This window comes from Filicampus tigris, chromosome 19 (assembly GCF_054856515.1).
Source record: "Filicampus tigris isolate MCC_2025a chromosome 19, RoL_Ftig_1.0, whole genome shotgun sequence".
Taxonomy (NCBI): Eukaryota; Metazoa; Chordata; class Actinopteri; order Syngnathiformes; family Syngnathidae; genus Filicampus; species Filicampus tigris.
Genome location: NC_141235.1, coordinates 15171540 through 15196534, shown reverse-complemented (window position 1 = coordinate 15196534; position 24995 = coordinate 15171540). Strand labels below are relative to the sequence as shown.

At 41.7% G+C, this 24995-nt stretch overlaps 1 protein-coding gene across 1 annotated transcript in view; it reads left to right on the top strand.

Moving 5' to 3' along the window:
* Positions 1-24995, top strand: part of myo15b (myosin XVB) — a 142636-nt gene that overhangs the window by 23914 nt on the left and 93727 nt on the right. Inside the window, exons 8-19 of the mRNA XM_086017487.1 lie at positions 5107-5179; positions 5286-5465; positions 5846-5955; positions 13117-13178; positions 15382-15466; positions 18015-18047; positions 18904-18984; positions 19070-19167; positions 19255-19419; positions 20175-20250; positions 20396-20497; positions 23512-23653. Coding sequence (XP_085873613.1) covers positions 5107-5179; positions 5286-5465; positions 5846-5955; positions 13117-13178; positions 15382-15466; positions 18015-18047; positions 18904-18984; positions 19070-19167; positions 19255-19419; positions 20175-20250; positions 20396-20497; positions 23512-23653 — 1207 coding nt within the window. The remainder of the gene's footprint in view (positions 1-5106; positions 5180-5285; positions 5466-5845; positions 5956-13116; positions 13179-15381; positions 15467-18014; positions 18048-18903; positions 18985-19069; positions 19168-19254; positions 19420-20174; positions 20251-20395; positions 20498-23511; positions 23654-24995) is intronic.

Here is a 24995-nt window from a genome sequence, read left to right as displayed (position 1 = left end):
GATGCGGGTTACTGGAGCGCCCCTCTGGAGCCAGGCCTGGAGGTCGGACTCGAAGGAAAGTGTCTGGTGGCCGGGCCTGCAGCCCGAAATGACAACGTGGGTCCCCCTTCCCATGGGCTCACCACCTGTGGGAGGGGCCAAAGGGGTCGGGTGCGAAGTGAGCTGGGTGCCAGCCAACGGCAGGGGCCTTGGCGGATCAATCCCATGCTACAGAAGCTGGCTTTAGGGATGTGGAATGTCACCTCTCTGGCAAGGAAAGACCCTGATCTGGTGTGCGAGTAAGAAAAGTTCCGACTAGATATAGCCGGACTTGCCTCCACACACAGCTTGGGCTCTGGTACCAGTCCAAGGTTCCAGATATAAGGAAGACTACAACGTAACCTACCCACCATTCTCATTCTTCACAGATTTCATCTACCACCAAGCCAAGACTAGGAACGATCCCAGCTTCACTCTTCCCGGCACTTTCTCTCACACAAAGAAGGGAAGGAAAAAAACAATCCACAAACGCACCAACTCCAGAGCCCCAGTATCAGTAAATAAGACTGACATCTCTAAGACGTTTGATCAGACCAAAGCTGAACCTAAAGATGATCCCGCGAAACGCTGTGCTAGCCACAATAAACCCTATCCTCTAAAAAAGTGCTGCGGCTTCAGACTGAAACCTAAAGACAAACGCAAAGCATACCTTTAAGAAAAAGGCATCTACTTCAGATGCTGTTCATTATCCTCTCACATCGCTCATGACTGCAAAGCTGTGTTAAAGTGTGAGGAGTGTGACAGCGATAAACATCTCACAGCCCTGCATACTGGTCCACCGCCATGGAAACCTAGCTCCCCAAAGGCATCATCAGAGCATGGCGGGGAGGATGCGCCAGAGCTCTCAGTAAACTCTCTATGCACCGAAGTATGTGGTGGCGACCTTAGGTAAAATCCTGCTCCAAAATATGCTTAATCAAAGTATATCCTACAAAAAGGCCAGAGAGTGCCGTGACAATGTATGCTATGCTAGATGATCAAAGCAACAGATCACTGGCTAGATCAGAGCTTTTTGATCCCTTCAATATTCAGGGGACCACATCCCAATATTCACTAAAGACCTGTGCAGGCACGAAAGAGAGCTCAGGCAGAAGGGTAGCTGGTCTAGAGATTTAGGCATCAAATGGGGGAGTCAGTATTCCACTCCCTGAATGTAATGACATCCCAGACAATTGCGGCAAAATCCCGACACCCGCAGTAGCTCTCTGTCATCCTCACTTGAAATGTCTTGCAGACGCGATTCCACCCCTTGATCAGCAAGCTTTAATCTTTCTCCTCCTTGGCAGAGATCCAGGCTCACAAGGTGAGACGAAAGATCAATGGACCTGATAATGCACAAAAGTTGAATCTTTGTTGGGTCCTGTTAGGTGACGTGTGCTTAGGAAACGTACACAAACCCACCGTTCACTCCTTTAAGACAAACATCCTCGACAATGGTAGACCTTCGCTGTTCACTCCCTGCACAAGCCATATCCGACCGAAAGAAATAGTTGGTCCAAACCCTCCGCTTTAGTTCGACAACAATCAGAGAAGCTACAGCCAAAAGACAAACGATGACCGTCTTGGACTCACTGTCTTCGAGAGGACTAAAATGACAATAAGCTTGCTCGTTCCATAGAAGATGAGATGTTCCTCCAGACTATGGGTAAAGAGGTTTTCCAGAATGAGTCCAACAGGTGGGTGGCTCCTCTCCCTTTCAGATCTCCCAGAGCGTTATTGCCTAACAATAGACAGCAAGTCTTAAACCGTCTTTGCTCTCTGAAGCGAACACTCGACCGTAAACCTAAAATGAAAGACCAGTTCATCCTCTTCATGCAGAATCTGTTTGACAGCAACCATGCAGATCCTGCACCCCCACTGCCAAAGGTAAAAGAATCTTGGTACCTACCCACCTTCGGAGTCTACCATCCAAGAAAACCCGACCAAATTAGAGTGGTTTTCGACTCCAGCGCACAGCAAGATGGCATTTCTCTCAACAACGTGCTGCTCACCGGACCAGACCTGACCAACAGTCTCCTTGAGTCCTGATACGGTTCAGAAAACAACGCATTGCAGTGACCGCAGACATACAACATATGTTTAATTGTTTTGTTGTGAGAGAAGATCATAGAGATTACCTGCGCTTCCTCGGGTTTCGTGACAACGATCCCAAGAAAGATGTCGTCGAATACAGGATGAGAGTCCATGTGTTTGGAAACAGCCCTTCGCCAGCAGTGGCCACATTCAGTTTGAGAAGGGCAGCAGTTAAGGGTGAGCAAAAACACTGCTCAGACACCAGACGAGTAATAGAATGGGAGTTCTATGTAGATGATGTACTCATCTCACTACACACAGAGGAACAAGCGATCAGCCTCCTAAAGAGAACGCAAGCATCCCTCGCCGAGTTGAATTTGAGGTTTCATAAGATCACATCAAACAGTATAGCAGTCCTAAAAGCTTTTCCAGCAGAAGACCGTGCCAAAAATGTCCAAGACCTAACATTTGGTGGTGAAGATTCCCCCATACAACGCAGACTTGGTTTAATCTGGGAAATTAGTAAAGACATCTTTACCTTTCAGACATCCAACGATGACAAGTCACACATTGTGGAGTTCTCTCTACGATCAACAGCTTGTTTGATCCCTTGGGATTCGTAGCTCCTGTTACAATTCAAGGGAGATTTCGGCTCCGTGAGCTGACTACAGAGACAACCGAATGGGATGCTCCACTTCCACAGGAGAAATGCGGTGCATGGGAAGTTTGGAGAGATTCACTTAAAGATCTACAGCAGCTTCACATCCCTCGTCCCTACACAGTTAACTCTCTCTCAACTGCCAAGCAAAAGGGAATCTGCATCTTCTCAGATGCCTCAACCAAAGCCATCAGTGCAGTGGCATACGTCAGGACAACCAATGAAGACGGTAGGGTTAATGTTGTCTTAATCCTTGATGGGGCCCAAGTTAGCACCACTCTCCAAGGCCACCATACCAAGATTAGAATTATGTGCTGCCATCCTAGCCGTCGAGATGGCAGAGCTTATCACCGAAGAGATTGACTTCGAGCCATGTGATGTGACTTTCTACTCTGACAGTAAAGTCGTACTTGGCTATATATACAACGAATCCAAAAGGTTTTACGTTTACGTCCACAACCGAGTCCAGAGAATCCGACAGTTTTCACAACCAAAACAATGGAAACATGTGTCCACAGATGATAACCCGGTTGATCATGCTTCCAGAACGACGCCAGCTTCGCAGCTAGTCCACACCAACTGGTTTACAGGACCAGCATTCCTGTACAACCCTCAAGAACCCTCATGCATACAAGAAGGCGGATTTGATCTGATTGACCCCGACGCTGATGTAGAAACTGCACACACATCTTGCCTGGCAAAATAAATATATATATTTTTTTTTAAAAACATTGACTCAATAGCACCCCCTAGAAAGTTTTGACGAAGCAGTCCCGGTTGTATGTTTCACCGAGATTAACGAAAAGTCGGAGGCATATGTAAGTGTTGCTGTGGCGACATGCTGTTTACCATGAAAAATTCCGTAAATTTTGATGGTGCAACCATTCATAAACACATGAAACTTTGCACACACACGATGCCCAGCAAAATAACCACTATCCTATTAATTTATTTTGCGGTTTCAAAAAAATGGCTCAGTAGTGCCCCCTACAAATGTTTTACTAAACAGGCCCGGTTGTATGTTTCACGAAGATCTAAGAAAAGTTTGAGGCATATGTAATAAGTCTCTTGGATCCATATGCTTAAACCTAACAAGAAATCCGACATTTTACATTTTCTTTCAAATTTGGGAACCTTTGGAGATAGTTTGGGGAGTCAGGAGAGAGTTTTGGAAAATAGAGCATTTTGGAAGAGAGCTTTCGAGAAGAGAGATGTTGAGAAGAGAGAGAGAGGACAAAAGGCGAGACCTTTTATCTACTCGAGACGGGCAGATGTGTGAAGTATCCGCCTCTCAGCTCGAATTTCAGGTGAGACTCAATTCATGACCTTAAAGTTAGATTTGAGCCTGTTGAATTCACAATTTTTAACTTGCATCAATTTTCATTCCTCGGCTCGAAACATCAAATTTTGAACCCATCCGATGCTCAGGCAAGATGGGTATAAGTTTTGACAATATATCTATACTGTTGTCATAGCATGACCAGGAATATGATTAATGGCGTGTCCTAGCGAATTCATCAATGCAAAGTTAGCAGGATAAGAAGCACAGTAAATGATGGTCAAGCATACATTCAAATGGGTAGATAAAACTACAGAGAAAGCTTGTAGCTGGAGTTTACACATCAATCCTTTAGCGCCAGTGTTGGTTCAGCACTGCCAAGTTGGTTAAAGTTGCTCCCCCCCAGGCTGCTGACGGATGACGGACCAGCAAACTTAAGTAAAATGCCCACCTCCGCTAATAAGATTGCAACATTATAACATTAAAGTTCCTGTTAAGTCATGGATCAAATGAACCCATTTAACAATAAAATAGTTTTGTGGCTTTACACTTTAAGTGTAATCAACTGTAAATATTGATTGAAAAGGTAAGTAATAGAGATATTGGGTAAACTATGTTTATGTTTGATTTCTGACACATTTTGATAATGGGTCGAATTGGCTTGGAACAAGAATAATTTTCCTGAGAAATAAAAATCACAAGAGGGTTAATTTCCTATTTGCAGAAATGTAAATGGTCTAAAACAGGGGTGTCCAAACTCGGTCCTCAAGGGCCGGTCTCCTGCCGGTTTTCCATCTATCCCTGCTGCAACGCACCTGATTCAAGAGATCATCAAGCTTCAAGCTTCTTCAGAGCTTGCTTATGAGCTGATCATTTAAATCAGGTGTGTTGCAGCAAGGAGAGCTGGAAAATAGGCAGGAAAAACGGCCCTTGAGGACCGGAGCTGGACACCCCTGGTGGAAGTAGTATATTTCATTTATATCCAAGGTATTTGTGTTTATAATTCATCAAATGTATTCGATTAAGGATTGTTTTATTTATATGTAACCATCATTTCATATGAAAGTCAGTTGTTTTTGACATCTCCAGTATAAACACTTGATATCCTCATTTCTAGAAGAGAAGCTCACAGTTGAAGTTGAGTCCTGGACCACAGGAGAAAAGCTGGCCTCATGCCTTCTCCAAACCAGGTGTTTCATATCAGTATATTGACAGCCAATGGTCTCTGCATGTACACACTTACAGTGTACAAGTACACTGTACATGTATTCTATATTTTTTACTGATATTTCGTAGAGGTGTGATAGAGGCAACAGAGGGATGGTCTGTGTCTCTTCTGACTGACGATGGGTGGTCTGATTTGGCTGGATCAGACTTTGTCATGGATCTGCTGGCTGGCGCTGAGGCAGAAGTACTGCCACCAGGCACGCCCTCCTCAACCAATTCGGATTACCTTTTCAGAGGCCAGGATGACCGGTATAAGTATACTTTGTTCATGGTGCCCATAAAAGCCAGTGTCCCACTGAGCGGCAAAGTTTTGCAAGTGTTTGCAAATGTAGTGAATTTTGAAGTTGTCAGTCTTAATCGCTCGCAAAGATGTTAGCCAGACATTCACAAAAATGTCCAAAATATTGTGGCAACAAAGAAAAATGTTTGCAGTCATTAAAACTGTTGGCGAATGTCCGGCAAACGTCTTTGCAACAGTTTGCGACCTTGAACAAAATCTGACAAAAAAGTCAGCATTAGCTACCTTCACAAACCTTCGAGGCTCAGTGGGATATGGGGTTGAAATGTACAGTATATACCAAGTGACAAATCTATTGCTTCCCTTCTCACTCTTGCTGTCATTTTCAAAGGGCACCAGTTACAGATCTTGATGACTTTATTCCACCAGCACCTGCCGTCGAAGCTCCAGGAGTTTCTCATTTTCAGGGAAACCTCTGCAGAGGAGACTATCCACGGGAAGGTATACCAGTTTTAAACAGTATGTATTGAATGTATCAACATGATACCTCCATCAATGAAAAAAAAAACAACCTTCTACCATAAAGGAGACATAATTTCAGTGAGGAAAAACATGTTTTACAATGCTATTATAAACAAGTGATTCATATCTGGTGGGTCTTCTCAGTCCATTCATACATAAAGTGCACAACAATGTTTTTCACCTCGGACACCCATTCTAGAGCTAATTGTGTGGAGGCGAAGGCCTACACACATACGTTATTCCTATAGTTTATTGTGTGAAGGCAAAGGCCTTCACACATGCACTTCAAACTTATTATTGTGTGAAGGCAAAGGCCTTCACACATGTTATTCCTATCGTTTATTATTGTGTGAAGGCGAAGGCCTTCACACATGCACTTTAAACTTATTATTGTGTGAAGGCAAAGGCCTTCACACATGTTATTCCTATCGTTTATTATTGTGTGAAGGGGAAGGCCTTCACAAATATGTTATTCCTATAGTTTGTGTGAAGGCGAAGGCCACTCCACTACACTTTTTGGCGTGCGACTCCTTCCACATTTCTCATCCGATTCACTTCATTCAAGTTTCAAAACACTTCATGCCTTCTGGGATAGTATTTTTTTACGTCCCCCAAATTGACCGTTTCCCCAATATTTCCCATTTTTCACCCCCAAAAAAACCATTTATTTCCAATGGGACTTTCAACATTTCCCATTTCCACCATTCCAATTTCAAATTTACAAGATTCAACTCATTCAACTCACATTGGAAAAGCTATTCAACACACCCACAATTCCTACTTCCCAAAAATTCAACTTATTCACCCAAAAAACCCCCACAAAATTCCACCATTCATTCACATTGCCATATTCAACAATTCACATTTACATCATTTCAATTTGAAATTCACAACATTCATCTCATTCGACTCATATTGGTCAAGCTTTTCAACACACCCCAAATTCCTATTTCCCACACATTCAACTCATTCACTCTTAAAAAACCCACAACAATTCAACTATTCACTGTTCATTTCCATTGTCACATTCATGTTTTCACATTTATACCATTCAAATTTCCATAAATTCAAGTCATTCAACTCATTCAGCTCACATTCAACTTTTCAACACCCCCAAAATTCCTACTTCCCACACATTCAAGTCATTCACTCTTAAAAACCCACAAAAATTCAACTATTCACCATTCATTTCCAATGGCACATTTAACCTTTCACATTTACAGCATTCCAAATTTCACAAATTCAAGTCATTCAACTCATTCAGCTCACATTCAGCTTTTCAACACCCCCAAAATTCCTAATTCCCACACATCCAACTCATTCACCCTTAAAAACCCACAAAAATTCCACTATTAACCATTCATTTCTATTGGAACAATAGACCTTTCACATTTACACCTTCGCAATTTCCACAAATTCAAGTCATTCAAGTTATTCAACTCATTCAACTCAAATTCAGCTTTTCAACACCCCCAAAATTCTTACTTGCCACACATTCAACTCATTCACACTTAAAACAAAACTAAAAAATTAAACTATTCACCATTCATTCCCACTGGCAGATTTAACTTTTCGCATTTACATCATTCCAATTTGCACAAATTCAAGTCATTCAACTCATTCAACTCAAATTCAGCTTTTCAACACCCCCAAAATTCTTGTTATTGCACCTTGGTCTCCCCAGTGCTCCCGCCACCTTGGACAGTGACATGAGCTAGACTGGGGATACTAACCCCGTGGCCTCCCCAGTGCGGCGGCCATCTTGGGCAGGGACATTAGCTAGACTGGGATACTCACCCCGATGTCTCCGGAGTGCGGCGGCCATCTTGGACAGGCACATTAGCTAGACCAGGGATACTCAGCCCGAGGTCTCCCCAGTGTGGCGGCCATCTTGGGCAGTGACCCCCAGTGACCCAAATGACGCTAAAATGAACTAGAAGTGACCCAAATGACCCAGAAATGAACCAAAAGTGACCTAAATGACCCGGAAATCAACCGCAAGTAACCCAAATGACCCGGAAATGGACCGGGAGTGACCCAAATGACCCGGAAATGGACCGGAAGTGAACCAAATGACCCAGAAATGAACCGGAAGTGACCCAGAGGTTACCTAAGTGACCCATAAATGAACCGAAGTGACCCACATGACCCGAAAGTGACCTGGAAATGACCCAGAAGTGACCACGAATTGACTCCCAAATACCCATTACATTCAGTAATGGCACATTCAACATTTACACCATTCCAATTTCAAATTGACAACATTCAGCTCATTCAACTCACATTCTCACATTGGGGGTGACATGGCTCAGTGGTAGAGTGGTTGTTTTCCAAGCAGAGGTTGTGGGTTCGATCCCCAGCCATTCCATCCTTGTTTGCCTTCTTTTTTTCCTGACTTCCTTCTTTTGTTTTTTCCTTACTTCTTTTTTCTTTCTTCCCTTCTGGTTTGTTTATGTCCACCTCATTCCAGGCTATTCTATATCATTTGAGGTCATTCAACTTCATTCAATTACATTCAGTATCGTTCAACTTTATTCCGCTTAATTCTACTACATTTCAATTCAATCCTTTTCATTCAATTTCATTCAACTTCATACCACTTAATTCAGTATCATTCAACTTAATTCAGTATCATTTGACTTAATTAAGTATCATTCAACTTAATTCAATATCATTCAACTTCATTCATCTACATTCAACTTCATTCATCTACATTCCAACGCATTCCTTAGTTTTCATTCAGCTTCCTTCGCCTTCACACGCAATTTCTCTAGAAATTGCATCCTCCAGTTGTGTGAAGGCGAAGGCGAATATGCTATTCCTATTCGTTATTATTATTATTACGCCTTATTCCTTCCATTTTTTGGCGTGCATCTCCTTCCACATTTTTCACCCGATTCACTTCATTCAAGTTTCAAAACATTCTGAATATTTATGCCATCTTTGGTAGTATTTTTTCTTGTTTAAAAAATTATCAAATTTTTCACAATTTCACATTTTCCACCCAAAAAAAACCCATTCATTTCCAATGGCACATTCAACATTTCACATTTATACCATTCCAATTTCAAATTCACAAGATTCAACGCATTCAACTCACATTGATAAAGCTTTTCAACACACCCACAATTCCTACTTCTCACACATTCAACTTATTCACCCGTAAAAATCCGACAAAATTCCACCATTCATTCCCACACAATTTCACCATTCATTCCCAGTGGACCAGTGTTATTGCCCGTTGGTCTCCCCAGTGCGGCGGCCATCTTGGACAGGGACGATACCTAGACTGGGGATACTCTCCCTGAGGTCTCCCCAGTGCGGCGGCCATCTTGGACAGGGACATTAGCTGGACTGGGGATACTCACCCAGAGGTCTCCCCAGTGCGGCGGCCATCTATGGCAGTGACATTAGGTAGACTGGGGATACTCACCCCGAGGTCTCCCCAATGCGGCGGCCATCTTGGGGGAGAACCCAAAATCAACAGGAAGTGACCCAAATGACCCGGAAATGGACCGGAAGTGACCCAAATGACCCGGAAATAGACCGGAATTGACCCAAATGACCTGGAAATGGACCAGAAGTGACCCAAATGACCTGGAAATGGACCAGAAGTGACCCAAATGACCCAGAAATAGACCGGAAGTGACCCAAATAAACCGGAAATTATCCAAATGACCCGAGAATGAACCTGAAGTGACCCAAATGAGCCGGAAATGGACCAGAAGTGACCCAAATGAGCCAAAAATGACGGGAAGTGACCCAAATGACCCAGAAATGAACCAGAAGTGACCAGAATGACCCGAAAATGAACCGGAAGTGACCCAAAAATGAACCGCAAGTGACCCAAATGACCTGGAAGTGACCCGGAAGTTAAGTGTTACCTTACTTCCTCTTTTATTGCTAACCTTCTGTTGTTTATGTCCTCAGTCCAGGCCATTGTACATCATTCGAGATCATTCAACTTCATTCAACTACATTCCATGTCTTTCAGTATTATTAAACTTCATTCCACTTCATTCATCTTCATTCAACTTCATTAAACTTCATTCCATTTCATTCAACTCACGTAGGTTCAGCTTTTCAACACTCCTGCAATTCATACTTCCCAAAAATTCAAATTATTCAACCTTAAAAAAAACATTACATTCGCCATTCAGTCCCACTTCCACATTCAACATTTCAGTTTTACAGCCTTCCAGTTAGGTCCTAGATGGTCTTGTGGTACACACGCTTAGTTGTGTGCAGGCAGTGTTGGATCGATTCCGCCCTAATTCCAAAACATTCCACATTTTTTCATAGAGTTCATTCAACTTCATCCTACTTTATTAAACTTTATTCAGTATCATTCAACTTTATTCAGTATCATTCAACTTAATTCCATTTAATTCAACTTCATTCAGTATCATTCAATTTTATTCAGTATCATTCAACTTTATTCCACTTTATTCAACTTCATTCCAATGCATTCCGCAGTGTCTTTTCAGCTTCCTTCGCCTTCACACACAATTTCTCCAGAAATTGCATTTTCTCGTTGTGTGAAGGCAAAGGCCTTCACACATATGTTATTTCTATTCTTTATTATTATTATTCCTTGTTATTCCCCCCACTTTCTTGGCGTGCATCTCCTTCCACATTTCTCATCCGATTCACTTCATTCAAGTTTCAAAACACTTCATGCCATCTTGGGTAGTATTTTTTGTTGTTTCAAAAATTTTCAAATGTTTCACAATTTCACGTTTTTCACCCCCCAAAAAAACCATTCATTTCCAATGGCACATTCAGCATTTCACATTTATAGAATTCCAATTTCAAATTCACAAGATTCAACTCATTCACCTCACATTGATAAATATTTTCAACATACCCACAATTCCTACTTCCCCAAAATTCAACTTATTCATTCAACTTTTAACATTTACACCAATCACATTTCAAATTCACAACATTCAAGTTATTCAACTCACTAGAAAACTTTTCAACCTAATTCCCACACATTGAACTCATTCACACTTAAAAAAGCCACACTATTTCACCATTCATTTCCAGTGGACCAGTGTTATTGTCCGTAGGTCTCCCCAGTGCGGCGGCCATCTTGGACAGGGACATTAGCTAGACTGGGGATACTCACCCCGAGGTCTCCCCAGTGCGGTGGCCATCTTGGGCAGGGACATTAGGTAGACTGGGAATACTCACCCCGAGGTCTCCCCAGTGCGGCGACCATCTTGGGCAGGGACATTAGCTAGACTGGTGATACTCACCCCGAGGTCTCCCTAGTGCGGCGGCCATCTTGGGCATGTTGTTCAAAAGTATTGGGACACCCTGAATTTTCATCCTCAGGTTTCCCTAATGAAGCGGCCATGTTGTTCAAAAGTATTGGGACACCCAGAATTTTCATCCCCAGGTGTCACTAATGAAGCGGCCATGTTTTTCAAAAGTATTGGGACACCCAGAATTTTCATCGACCATGTGTCCCTTAAGAAGTGGTCATGTTGTTCAAAAGTATTGGGACACCCAGTTCTCATCCCCAGGTGTCCCTAATAAGCGGCCATGTTGTTCAAAAGTATTGGGACACTCCGATTTTTCATCCCCAGGTGTCCCTAATGAAGCGGCCATGTTGTTCGAAAGTATTGGGACACCATGATTTTTCATCCCCAGATTCCTTCCTTCGTGAGATTCCTTGTTTCCTTCCTTCCTTGCTTCCTAGTGTCCTTTCTTCCTCATTTATTCGCCTCATCCTTTCCTTCCTAATATTTTGTATTCTTAGTTTTTTTCTCTCTTGCCTGTTTACCTTGCTATCTTGGTTCCTCCCTTCCTTTGATTCGATCAATCTTAGTTTCCCTTCTTTTATTCTCTGACTTCCTTTTTACATAGTTTTCCTTACTTCTTCTTTTCTTGTTTCCCTTCTGATTTTTTTCAAGTTCATTCTACTTCATTCAACTTCATTCCTACGCATTTCACGGTTTCCATTCAGCTTCCTTCGCCTTCACACGCAATTTCTCCAGAAATAGCATTGTCTAGTTATTTATTTTATTCCAACCACTTTTTCGGTATGCGACTCCTTCCACATTTTTCATCCGCTTGACTTCATTCAAGTTTCAAAACATTCAGAAAATTCATGCCTTGCGGGGTAGTATTTTCTTTCGTTCCCAAAATGTACCATTTCCCCAATATTTCCCGTTTTCCACGCAAAAAACCCTATTCATTTCCAAAGGCATATTCAACATTTCCCATTTCCACCATTCCAATTAAAAATTCACAAGATTCAACTCATTCAACTCACATGGGTAAAGCTTTACAACACACCCACAATTCCTACTTCATAAAAATTCAACTTATTCACCCGTAAAAAAAAAAACCAACAAAATTCCACCATTCATTCCCATTGCCATATTCAACAATTCACATTTACGTCATTCCAATTTGAAACTGACAACATTCATCTCATTCAACTCATATTGGTCAAGCTTTTCAACACACCCCAGAATTTTCATCTCCAGGTGTTCCTAATTAAGCGGCCATGTTGTTCAAAAGTATTGGGACACACATAATTTTCATCCCCAGGTGTCCTTAATGCGGTGGCAATGTTTTTCAAAAGTATTGGGACACCCTGATTTTTCATCCCCAGGTGTCCCTAATGAAGCAGCTATGTTGTTCAAAAGTATTGGGACACCCCGATTTTTCATCCCCAGGTGTCCCTAATGAAGCGGCCATGTTGTTCAAAAGTATCGGGACACCCCGATTTCTCATCCGCAGGTTCCGTCCTTCCCGAGATTCCGTGTTTCCTTCCTTCCTTGCTTCCTAGTGTGTTTTCTTCCTCATTTCTTCGCCTTATCCTTTCCTTCCTACTATTTTGTATTCTTACTTTATTTTCTTTCTTCCTTGTTTTCCTTGCTATCTTGGTTCCTCCCTTCCTTTGATTCCATCATTCTTTGTTTTCCTGTTTTTTCCCTGACTTTATTCTTTCATTGTTTCCTTACTTCCTCTTTCCTTGTTTCCCTTTGGATTTTTTTCAAGGTCATTCAACTTCATTCCAACGCATTCTGAGGTTTACATACAGCTTCCTTTGCCTTCACACGCAATTTCTCCAGGAATTGCATTCTCTAGTTTCAGTTTACCATCCTTTTTTCCTATCTTTAGGCCATCGTCGACAAATGGATGCATATGTTGATGACTTGTTTGACCTGGACCAAGGACAATTGGTAAGTGTTATTTTCTTTGCCTGTTCCTATTAAGTCTGAACTTTAAATTAACAGAATTGGCAGAATTGATTAAAAGACAAATTCATAGGAGCCCTTTTCCACCAACAAGCCCAGGAACATTTAGTTCCAGGTAATATAGGTTTCTGGTAACACAAGTTCCTGTGGCCCAGGTGGTTTTCATTTCCACTGCAATGATAGTCCTTGGTAAATCATGCAAATGTGACTGATGACGTATCAGTGGCGGAGGTGTTGTGTTACTTTGTTATTCATTACTCAGGGGCTCTGGTCCCTACATGTTGACTGTCAAAATGTTTTCCCCAAAGACGGCTACCTTGACGGTCCAATCCCCAGCTAAAGAAGGTTTAGGCTCTACGGATGTGGAATGTCACCTCTGTGGCAGGAAGAGAGCTTGAGCTGGTGTGCGAGGTCAAGAAGCTCTGATTGAAATAGTCAGGCTCATCTCCAGACAAACCTTGAGCTGTGATACCAGTCCTCTCGAGATGGTTTGGACTATATTCCACTCCGGAGTTGCCCACGGTGAGAGGAGCCCAGCAGGTGAAGGCATAGTTGTTGCCTCCCGGCTTGACACCTCTACATTGGGGTTCACCTCGGTGGACGAGGGCATAGCTTCCCTTTGCCTTCAGGTGGCAGGGTGAATTCACACACCTGCTGGCAACTGAATCATTCTGCTGTGGTACTTCAATTTTTACATAGGCAATGATAGTGAGACCTATAAGGGCCCTATTGCGAGGAACGTTGTTAACTGTTGTGTTTGTCAATGCTTGTAGGTGTTGTGTCTGCTTGTGTGAAGCACATTGAATTGCCGATATGTATAGAATGTGCTAAACTGTCTTGTCTTGCCAAATCGGGTCGGGAAAATTTCAAGATAAAATAAGGCTCCCCGAACCTACCAAATCTGCGCTCCATATCCCCGCCGCCGGTGTCCCAGGTGTGTGGGAGCATGTATGCCCCCTCGTCCCTGTTGATGGTCCTGTCTCCACGTCTTCTTATTTCGATGGCCCTCTTGATCCATCTTTGAATTTATTAATTTCTGATGTGATGATTTTGCACCTTCTCCCAGTCCATAATGTAATTGTTTGTTTTGTAGTGGTCTGTTATTTCTGACATCTGTTTGTCTTGTTTTCCTGTTCTGTTTTTTGTTTCTGTGTTCTCCTTTTTTATTTATGATTTGTTTTTTCTGTGTTTGTGGTTGGGATAGAGTTCTTGATGTTGAGGCTTGCCGGAGTTATTGCTTTTTCTTTGCACCTGAGATTGAATCTCAGGTGTTTTATTTGGGGGGAGGCGGGGGGGGGGGGTGGCGTGATAAGACACCATGGAGAGTGTAATCTTGAAACTATACCATTAAAAAAGTGATTATTTAAGCCTAAACCTCTATACTAAACAGATACATTCGGACCAGCAACAATTTCCTTACAACTTCATAATTTTGGTTAAAACAATTATTATTATTATGATGATGATGAAGATGATGATATGGATGGATGGAGTTGTCATTACTATTGTTAAATGCACTTTATTTTTGAGTCAGCCAGTCCTTCCTCAAGTGTCTCCAGTTGGCCCAAAATGCTGCATCTTGCCTTCTAACTGGAGCTTGTAGGAGGGAGCACATAACTCTTATTCTGGCCTCCCTTCACTGGCTCACTGTAAATTTTCGAGTTCATTTCAAGACTAATTTTTTGTCTTTAAATCTTTAAATGGTCTTGCCCCATCTTACCTCTCTTGGCTCCCCCACCTGTACGTACTTGTCCGGTGCCTCGGGTTAGTGGACCAGACGCGACTGGGGATCAATCGCCTCTGAGGGGATCGAGCTTTTTCCGTTGCAGGTGCCTCCCTTTGGATTGACCTTCCGTTAAATGTTCGATAACCCACCTCTCTGTCCATCTTTAACACTCGCCTCAAAACACATTTTTATACTCTGGCTTTCAACTCAGAATGAGAATCAGCATTATTTTAGTGTTTTATTGTGTTTACTGATTTTGTTTTAATTGTCTTTGTTTTTATATATCAGATTTTTGTTTTATCTACAGCACTTTGTATACAGCATTGGTGTTTTAAAGAGCGCTATCAATAAAGTTGAATTGAGTTGCACTTGTTAAATGTAAATTGAATATTTACTCACAAATAAATGACTCAAAATAAATACAGTATGTAAAAATATGACCAACAAGTTTGTTTTTTGTAGGACATGGAAAGAGTAGCTGTGCTAAACCGCAGGATGAGAGGCGGAGGAGGCATTGGACCCATGCAGCCTGGTTTATACAGCTCTGGTATGTGGAAAACTCCATATCCACAAGACTGATCTGCAGACCATAAGATATTGCACAAAATATGCCAATTATGAGAAAAACTAAATTATCTAGCGCTGCAAGCAGCTATAAAGGGCCCTCGCAGCCCTGGCACGTAGGGATGCTTGCACATCGGAATTGAATTATCGAAATGATCACGTGGATAAAGTTACAGCAGCTTTTGTAGTCAGGTGAGTCCAAACTTTAAAGTACATTCAAAATGGCGGACTTCCTCTTAGGTTTATTATATGGCACCAAGAAGCTTGTTTGTAGGTCTCTTTCTGTTTTATATACTTGCAACTTACATGTTGGTGAAGCGTGCAACCGGTGCCATTTTTTAAACATTTTCTAGGGGGTGGTAGCAAGCGATCTTTGAAAGATTGCACGATTGAATAATAAATTATTGATTAATTTACCAGGTCTTCTATGTGTGCAAAGTTTCATGAGTTTTCGTGCATGTTTACATTCTCAAAATCAGCATTGTGTTATTAGCAAACTACGTTACCATGGCAACACTTTTTTTGCAAAAAATCTCAAACTTCGTGTTTTAACATCATGAAGGCCTAAACACTCTTCCGAGCAAATATGAGGGAGATCTGGCTAACCTGCAAGGAGAGAAACATGAAAGAATAAAACATGTACTTCATTTAGCCAGTAGGTGGCGCTCCCACTACGATGAAAAGTTAGTACGAAGATGTCTTCAGGTGTAGACTCTCATCAAATGTGTGACATTTGGACACGATATTATCATGTGGATCACATTACATCTGCTTTTAAAGTCAAAGGTCAATTTGATTCCGAATTGTAAAGTAAATTCAAAATGTCAGGCTTGCTGTTAGGTTTAGCACAAGGCTCCAAGAGACTTTTTTGTAGGTCTTGACCTGTTACATATACCACCAAATTTTCGTAGATATAGGTGAAATGTACAACCTAGAATCCTTTGTTATGTAGGAATTATGAAACGCAAAGTTTGATGCTCAGCCCCGTCATATAGTGTTTCGAAAACGTAAAATATTTTTCCCTAGTGTTGTCCCACGTGATGAGATGGTACAGCTCAAATTTGAAGTCAATCGGGTGAACCATCTCGGACTTGGGGGCAAATGTATGACCCCTGTAAATGTTCACAAATGGGCTAACGTTCTACTTGAGAATCCTCATTACCCACTTCCTGTACATGTTCCGGCATGGGTATCAAAGACTTTTTGTACGTCTGGGGGTGCTATACATGCCTCCCAGTTTTCATAGCCGTAGGTCAAACTTACCAGGACTTTCCTTTGATAACAAAATCGAGGGGTTCTTGAGGTCCCTGCAGACCCCTGTACATGTTCGGGCATAGAGACTAAAGAATTTTTGTAGGTCTGAGGGTGCTACACGTGCCTCCCAGGTTTCGTAAACGTAGGTCGAACTTTCCGGGACTTTCCTTTGATGAAAACATCGAGGGGTTCTTGGGGGTCCTGCAGACCCGTTTTTGAGTACTTGAGTATTGCGACTTCAAAATAGAAAATATTTCGCCAGGCCCGATGTGTGTGCAAAGTTTGGTGAGTTTTTGTTTACGTTTAGTCCCTCAAAAATTCGAGTCTTTAAAGGGAAGAACAATAATAATAATAATAATAAGAAGAATTTCTACTAAAACAATAGGGTCCTTGCAGCTTCCGCTGCTTCTGCAATAGGGTCCTCGCAGCGGTCGCTGCTCGGGCCCTAATTAATATTTACAAGAAGGTAAATCAAAGTCTCCCAGTTTTCAGAGTTCCAGTTTTCAAAATTTCAAAGTCTCAATTTTGATCTTGAATCCTTTTTACAGTGTATCATGACCTGAGTCTTGCTTTTGAGCAGAAATGTATCCCAGGTACCTTTTAGCAAGGGCACAAATTGCTGTTCCTGCATACACAAAGACGAAAACTCAATTGTTTTGGAATATAGCATTGTCCATCTGTCTAATACAGCAATCTGACTCTCAAGGACAAATTGGCTTTAAAGAACCCCTGGAAATGGCTTAAATAACCTTAAATGGCCGATTTCTTGTGTCTTTTCAGGGACAAGCTTTTGTGAGTTTTTTGTGGTTCTATTCATGATATACATGTGTGCCAACTGTGATGTTGCTGGAGGAATCTATCTTTGTGGGCTCACCATTTAATGATTTGTAAGGGGCACTGCTGAGCCAATTTTTGGAGATCACGACTGCAACTCCTACTACAAGTAAAAATAGCATTTAACCAAGATGGAAGTGCTTGTAAAATTTTGTGATTTTAATATGGGAAAATCCTCAAAATGGTCATAGGTGTTTCAACCTTCAGACTAAGAAACATAGTTTACTTACTGTAATAAGAAACAATTTGAAATGTTGTTCCAGTGCAGCATAATTTCTAAGTAGAAGCACTTAGAATATCTTGAAGGTAGAAAAGCAAATTAATTGTCAATTTCCATCTAAACATTTATACACTTACATTTTTTATTTTATAACATGTCATTACTTTCACTCTCTTGTTGCAATCAACTGATTCAATGTTGCAATCACCATTTTGTTTTCTAGGTATGCCTACTTTAATGCCAAGTTATCCTATGGGTAAGTAACCGAAATCCTCAAAACACAGGTGTCAAACTCAAGGCCCATGGGCCATATCCAGCCTGTGAGCCAGGTTATGATAGCTTGACACATTGTTTCTTAAATTTTACAACTAGTTATCCACCATAAGAATGGTAATGCTCAATTGCAGTAGCAATAATGTAATATGATGGGGTGATTAAGGATTCTTACACATAATTTACTAAGTGATTTTGTTCTCTTTCTGTACCAACTGTCGACAGAACCATGATCTTAAAACCAATTAAGACAGACACTGTGATGTGGCCCATGATGTTTGACACCCCTGCCATAACCCATAGCCTGATATAAGATTTGGTGTCACCTTCTACAGCGTTTGGCTTACAGATGTGTCAGTATTCATCTTAAAGCCCGGCGCACACGAGCTGCCATCGGCACTCGTCGCCATCCGTGTCTCGTATGCGGTGGCATTCTTTGCGTGTGGATGGCAGCAAGTATCAAACATGTTTTACACACCAAATATGGCGGCTCCCTGTCAGTACATTTCGGAGGCTCTCCTCGAGAATAAATTAGTTGACCTCTGGCAATGCCTGACTTTACACTGTCGGGTCCCCAGAATGTGATACGGGACAAGGCGATGCAATATCTCTTCAGTTTCGAGATCACTTGAATCTGACTCAGAGGTTGCCATCTTGAATGGTCAGAGGATCCCAAACACGTGATCAACGCAACTTTAAACAGCTATGCCAACGGCACCAAGTGTGCAGAGAACAGCCCCATCGGCTCTCGGGAACCATCCGCACCTGGAGCCGATGGGGCAACGCCAATGGCCCCTCGTGTGTGCAGGGTTTAACGCCTCAATGTGGTGTATGTCTAGGAATGTCAGTCAGCCCTTCAATGCCAAACTATGGTACAACCCCCATAGTCCCAGCTATGACAGCCATGCACACCATGCCAGGTAAAGTCTCAGCGTTTCAATTTTGGACTTGATTGTTTCTCAATTGATTGTGAAACACCCCTTAACTACCATAATCTTCATACAGCGATGATGATGCCTCAGGCTCCTTTTCCCTCAGTCACTGACCCCATGCAGCTGGCAGCCACACAGCAAGCCCTCATCAACCAGCAGGCTCTGTTTATGGTTTGAATAAACACACTTTTGGCCTTTTCCATGTCATATTTTTTCCATTATCTTAATTTCCCACCTGTCCCTGGTTTCTCTCTATAGGCCCAGCAGATGACTATGCAGGCAATGTCTCTGTCCCAGCAGCAGACACAAGAGCAGCAGAGGTTGAGGGAACAGGAGAGGAATCAGGAGGAGCGGCAGAGACGCACGCAGGTATCCTCTACCCAATCCCAACCAGCAAACCAGCCAGATCCACCTTTGCTGAAGGTAAATTACATGACTACTAATAACGTACACATGAATTCTTGAGCATAGCAACGGGAGGAGCCACTCTGTTATTCCAAGAGTTTATTAGTTGTATTTCTTTTTTTTCTTTTTTTTTTTAAGCAAAAACATCAATGTGTGAATATGACTGCTGCACGATGGAGGGCTTGAGTTCCTGAGTGATTCGCGGACACGTGCTGTCCAGGGCTACTGCACCTTGTTACATTCCCAAAGCAAATTGGTTCAAAGTGAAAAGATAGACCAAAACTGATTCAGAACACCTTTATGAAGAATACACATCATGGAAAACTTACCTTGCCCAGGGCAAGGCCAGTGCCAGGGGTGGCATGGCTCCGCAGTAGAGTGGTCGTCTTTCTCAACCCTTGTGACCATGTCATTGTGTCACTGAGCAGAGACAGTGTTAAAGCACTTTGAGTACCTCAGGTAGAAAAGTGTTGTACAAGTAAAAGCCAATTTATCATTTACCATGCCTCTGCGCAAATGAAAGTTTAGTCGGAATCACAGACGGGCGCCCATTTAGAATTAGAGGCGGGCCGGCCTATTGAACACTCTAAAGTGTCCGTCAATCGTGAATATGAGTTTTTTGTTTTTTTTTTCTGAAAATGCCCTGCAATTGAGTGAGAATGGGTGTCTCGCCCAAAGCCACCTGGGACAGGCTCCTGAAAAGGGTCCACAGTAGAAAATAGATGATTGGATGTATTAATAATAATGGATAACATGTTGTATGTTTGTAACAGCCACAAGAAGTGGATTCACATAAACGAGATAACATGCAGTCTTTTAGAGATAAAAGGCAGTACTTCCACAATATTGGTGAGTAGACTGATTCAACATTTAGATTTTTTTTTTCCTGTTTTTGTAATAAGTCGGGATCAAAGGCATTTTTTTTTTTTTTTGCTATGCTTGATATATTTCCAATTTAACCTTGGTTACCTGAGATATCACTCTTAACCTCAAGGTGAGTCCAAAACCCAGGTTCCTTCCTCTACCCGATTCAAACTGCAAAGACCTGTACCATCAGCACATCCATCCCCTCCTCCTGTAGCACCTAAACCAAAGGGTAAGTACGAAATTCAAATCGAATACATGGATCCATGTACCTTTAAAAACCTTTAAATTCATATATTATTAAAACGCGAGTTTGCAGGGTATTTTTTTTTTTGTGTTTGTTTTTTGTTTTGCTTTTTTTAACCCATTAAAGACTAAAGTGCCTGGCTCAACAGCTCCCCAAAACCTAAGGTCGTCTACCCTTGAAAACCTTAAGTTTTCCCAGAAATTCAACACCTACAAAATAATTAATATCTTAGTCCTTGTAGCAGACAGAAACATAACTGCAAAAAAATTTGAGAGCTTAGACATGTGGCTCTCACACAGGCCCAAGTTTATTAATCTTTACTATTTCAATTGAAGACGTAACAATAAAGTGTTACGTTACGTAAGTGCAAGATAAGCACTACTTTTAATTTTTTTAAAAATCGAGTGGTGATTACCATCCTCTTTTCTGTTACACAGACGTCAATATTGTCATTGTCTACAAACACATAACTTAACCATATATCACATTCCACTGGTTCTATTAGTTCAAAGTCCACAAGCTTGTCATCTATATCACTGCTGTTACTCAGAGAGTGTTAAGAGCTCCCGCGACCGCAGCGCCCGCCATTATGACTCGAAAGATTTCCAGAACATCCTCCGTGGGCTTACGACACCGTCACGTGTATATTCTGATGCATTTCATTGGTTAAGAGACAGAGAATTAAATACTCAATAGAAAATGACGTAAACGCTCGCCCGGCTTTAAGGGTAGAAAGACGCAACAGCACTCCCAGCTCTAGTGGTAGAAACGCGGTTATGCACTCCTGTCCTTAATGGGTGAATGAAACTACCGCGCCCAAGGAAGAAGAACCTATCTGAGACAGAAGGCATGACCAATTTGCAGTGCACTCACATGCAGACTTAGAGCTGTTCCCCCATACACCCATGTACCCTTGCACTGACCTATTAACTTGGGCTTCAGGAACGTTTCTGGAACTATTTTGGAATATCCACCTCTGGGTGAAAAAACGCATCCCTCGTTTAGTAAGGATGTAACAATTCATCGAAAATTGATTTAAAATGTATTTTAACTGCTTAAAATATGCATTGATATAAAAAAGAATCGATTTGCAACGTCATGTTATACAATACAATACAACTTTATTCATATAGCTAATTTCACAACAGCTGCTGTGTAAACAAACTGCATACGCACATTGCGTAACTTACTTGACTTGACTCTAGTGCTGCCAAGATTAGTCGACATCGACGATCAAAATCATCCCTAATTACTTTTAACAGTCGACACATCGTTTATTTATGTCTTTAATTATTTGGCACTGTGTTTTCCGCTTGAAAATGCCTCGTCTCCTGCTGGCTGTATGACTGTCTCCAACGTACCGTGCAGTAGTTGTAATCCAGGTTGTCTGCAGAGCTGGGCATCGTCCCTCCGTCCCGAGTTTCCATCCTGCATATTAATCAACCCACCTGGTCCGGCCATTCCCTCGTCCATGACAGCCAATCGGCGTCGAGAACATAATTTTCACGTCACAGGCAGGCGCCGCACGAGCAGAAGCCGCCAAACGAAGAAAAAATATCAAACAAAAACAACTGACACACACACACGCACAGCGTGGTGATCGGTGGAATTAAAAGAATATGCGGCACATGTCATTGCCTCTGTGGGACCGCAAGGTACACAACACTCTTTTAATTTTTATTTTTTCCTTACTCAACCGTGTCAGGAGTGCGGCACCTGCATGTGACGTATCGGTTAAGTCCGTTCTCAGCGCCGGTTGGCTGACTCTGACCGACTGTGACCACGTGGGTCGATTAAATATGCAGGATGGAAACCCGGGGCAAAAAACGAGCATCCACCAGTGATGGACTTAACAGTCCGTCTGTCCACATCTGTCAGTGACGGACTGTTAAGTCCATCTGTTAAGACAGACGCGGTTAGTGACGATTGCATTCATCAGTCCGTCATTTTTAAAAGGTGTCCCGTCAATCAACAGCAAAACGGGCTTTCATCAGTGACGGACTGACGGACCAGTCCATTAGTTTGGATTATAGTATGTATACTAGAGAAGCAAAACAAAATGTTATGGGTTAAGGTTGAATAAAAAAAAAATTCAAAAATCAATGAAAAAAAATTTAGCACAGTGCATTTCTCTAATTTACCGATGGTCATACAGTATAAGGTCATACCGCTGCTTGCTGGTGCGATTATACCGTGATTTATATATGATCCGATTATCAATTAATTGCGACTACTGTTGGTGATTAGTCGACTAGCAAAATAATAGTTTGTGGCAGATATTTGACACGCTTGCGCTAAAAATCATTGTACTGTATTTGCGGATGGCTACATCCCCACACTTGCGCACAGAAACAAGCATGGCAGTTATTTTTAAAAAATCGAATCAAATCGAAATCAGGAAGTAAAAATCGAAAATCTAATCAGTGCTTGAGTGAATCGTTACATCCCTATCATTTAGCAATTGTGCATGAAATTAACAGAGGCAGAGCAAAAGGACCTCAGGTAGCTGATAAGATTCAGAAATAACACAGAATTAGCAACATTTCTGCTTGACATGTACATTTATTACCTTTTTGTTATTTATTGATTGTACATTTAAAAAATTAAACTTCAAATCAAGAAGTTTAACGTTATACCTACACTTTATTGCCATGTCATACTACCTATGTAGCAACCGCGGCTACTTAATGCTAGTTTAGTATTGCTAGCTCTGCTGTTTTGCTAAAGCTGGACCGTTGTCTCGGTTACTATAAATATATCACAACTACGCACTTAAATAATTTAATGCCATTATGAGTGGCTATGTTTGAGAATTGTGCTGGGGTGGGTGGGCTATGAAGTGAGGCTAAGAACTGCAAACTCTCCCTTTCATTGGCTTACTGCACTGTTTTATATTTCATTCCTGTTATGAATGAAAATGTGCAGTTCATTTTGTATTCTGACACAAACCAAACAAGTGAACAATGTTTTAATTTATTGTTAATTGTTGTCTGCCGTAGTAAAGGGGATCCCTATTCCTGACAGCAAAACAGAAAGTCCAACCACATCTCCCATCTCTGAACCAACCTCCAACATTCGAGAAATCATCAAAAAGTTCAACAGTCGACCTCCGCCAGAACCCAAAAACTTTCAGCCTGTTAGGTATGGACAGTGATGGGCAAGTAACTTCTACTAGTTTTTTAATCGGGGACTTTTTAAATTCATTTAATAATGATTTCAACACTTTAAAAGAAAAATGAGAAATTTGCTACGATACTGTAGCTGGTAAAGTTAACTTATGACCATATTTAACTAGATAGTGTGGTCTATAATATTAAATGTTTTGACATCACTGACTTTGATCAATATTCATTCAAGATTTATCTTTTTAAATATAAATATTGGAACTGATATTTTGTCCAGTAAATAAATAATCCCATACTGTAAATCACATATGTCAAAGTCAAGGCCCGCAAGCCACATTCGGCCCGCGAAAAGGTTTTCTATGGCCCCTGGGATGATATTGATTTATTATTGGAACCCAGCTCGCTACCGCAGCAAGCCGGCAGCCCGCAGATCTTTTACACGCACCCAAACTACATTTCCCACAATGCAACGGTGACACACCAAGCAGTAGGCTGCTTAATTTCAATATTTATTAGCACAGCAGTCGCTAACGTAACAGTAAAGTTAACTCTCCAATACCCATCATAAATGGCAAAACGGAAGATGGACACTGAAAACCGGGGGTTTCAAACAAGGTGGGAGTTGGAGTACATGTTCACGGAGGTAGCTGGAAAACCTGTGTGTCTTCTGTGTGGAGGAAGTGTGGCGGTACTGACAGAATATAATCAGAGATGACATTTAGAAATTAAACACGTGGACAAAAACAAGAATATGGACATGGAACAAAGGCTACAGAACGTTAGGAATTAAAACAAGGCCTCAAATCTTGGCTGGTTCTGTTAAAAAAAGCCAAATCACAAAGCCAGGCTGCTGTCAAGGCCAGTTTTATTTTGGCAGAAGATATCGCTAACTCAGCTTGGCCATTTACAGAAGGGGAAATCAAAAACTGTATGCCTAAAGTTTGTGACTTTGTTTGTGAGTTTACCCAGAAAAGAAGCAACTCTTTTTACACGTGAGCATGAGCAGAAACACCATTGCCGAGCGAGTAGACCAGTTGTCCATCAATGTAAAAGAGCAACTTTTGAAAAAGGGAAAATATTTCATTGCTTATTCCTTGGCTGTGGATGAGAGCACCGACATTTCTGACATTGCCCAGATGTCAATTTTCATCCACGGAGTGGACTCCAGCGTGACAAGGGAATTTTGGCTTTACGTTCTATGCATGGCATAACTACAGGGCATGATTTGTATGAAGGAGTGTCAAGGTGTGTAAATGAGATGGCGCTGCCTTGGGGAAAAACTTGTGGGTTTGACAACCGATGGAGCACCTGTGATGTGTGGACACAGGAGTGGAGTGGTGCCGAAGATATGCATCATA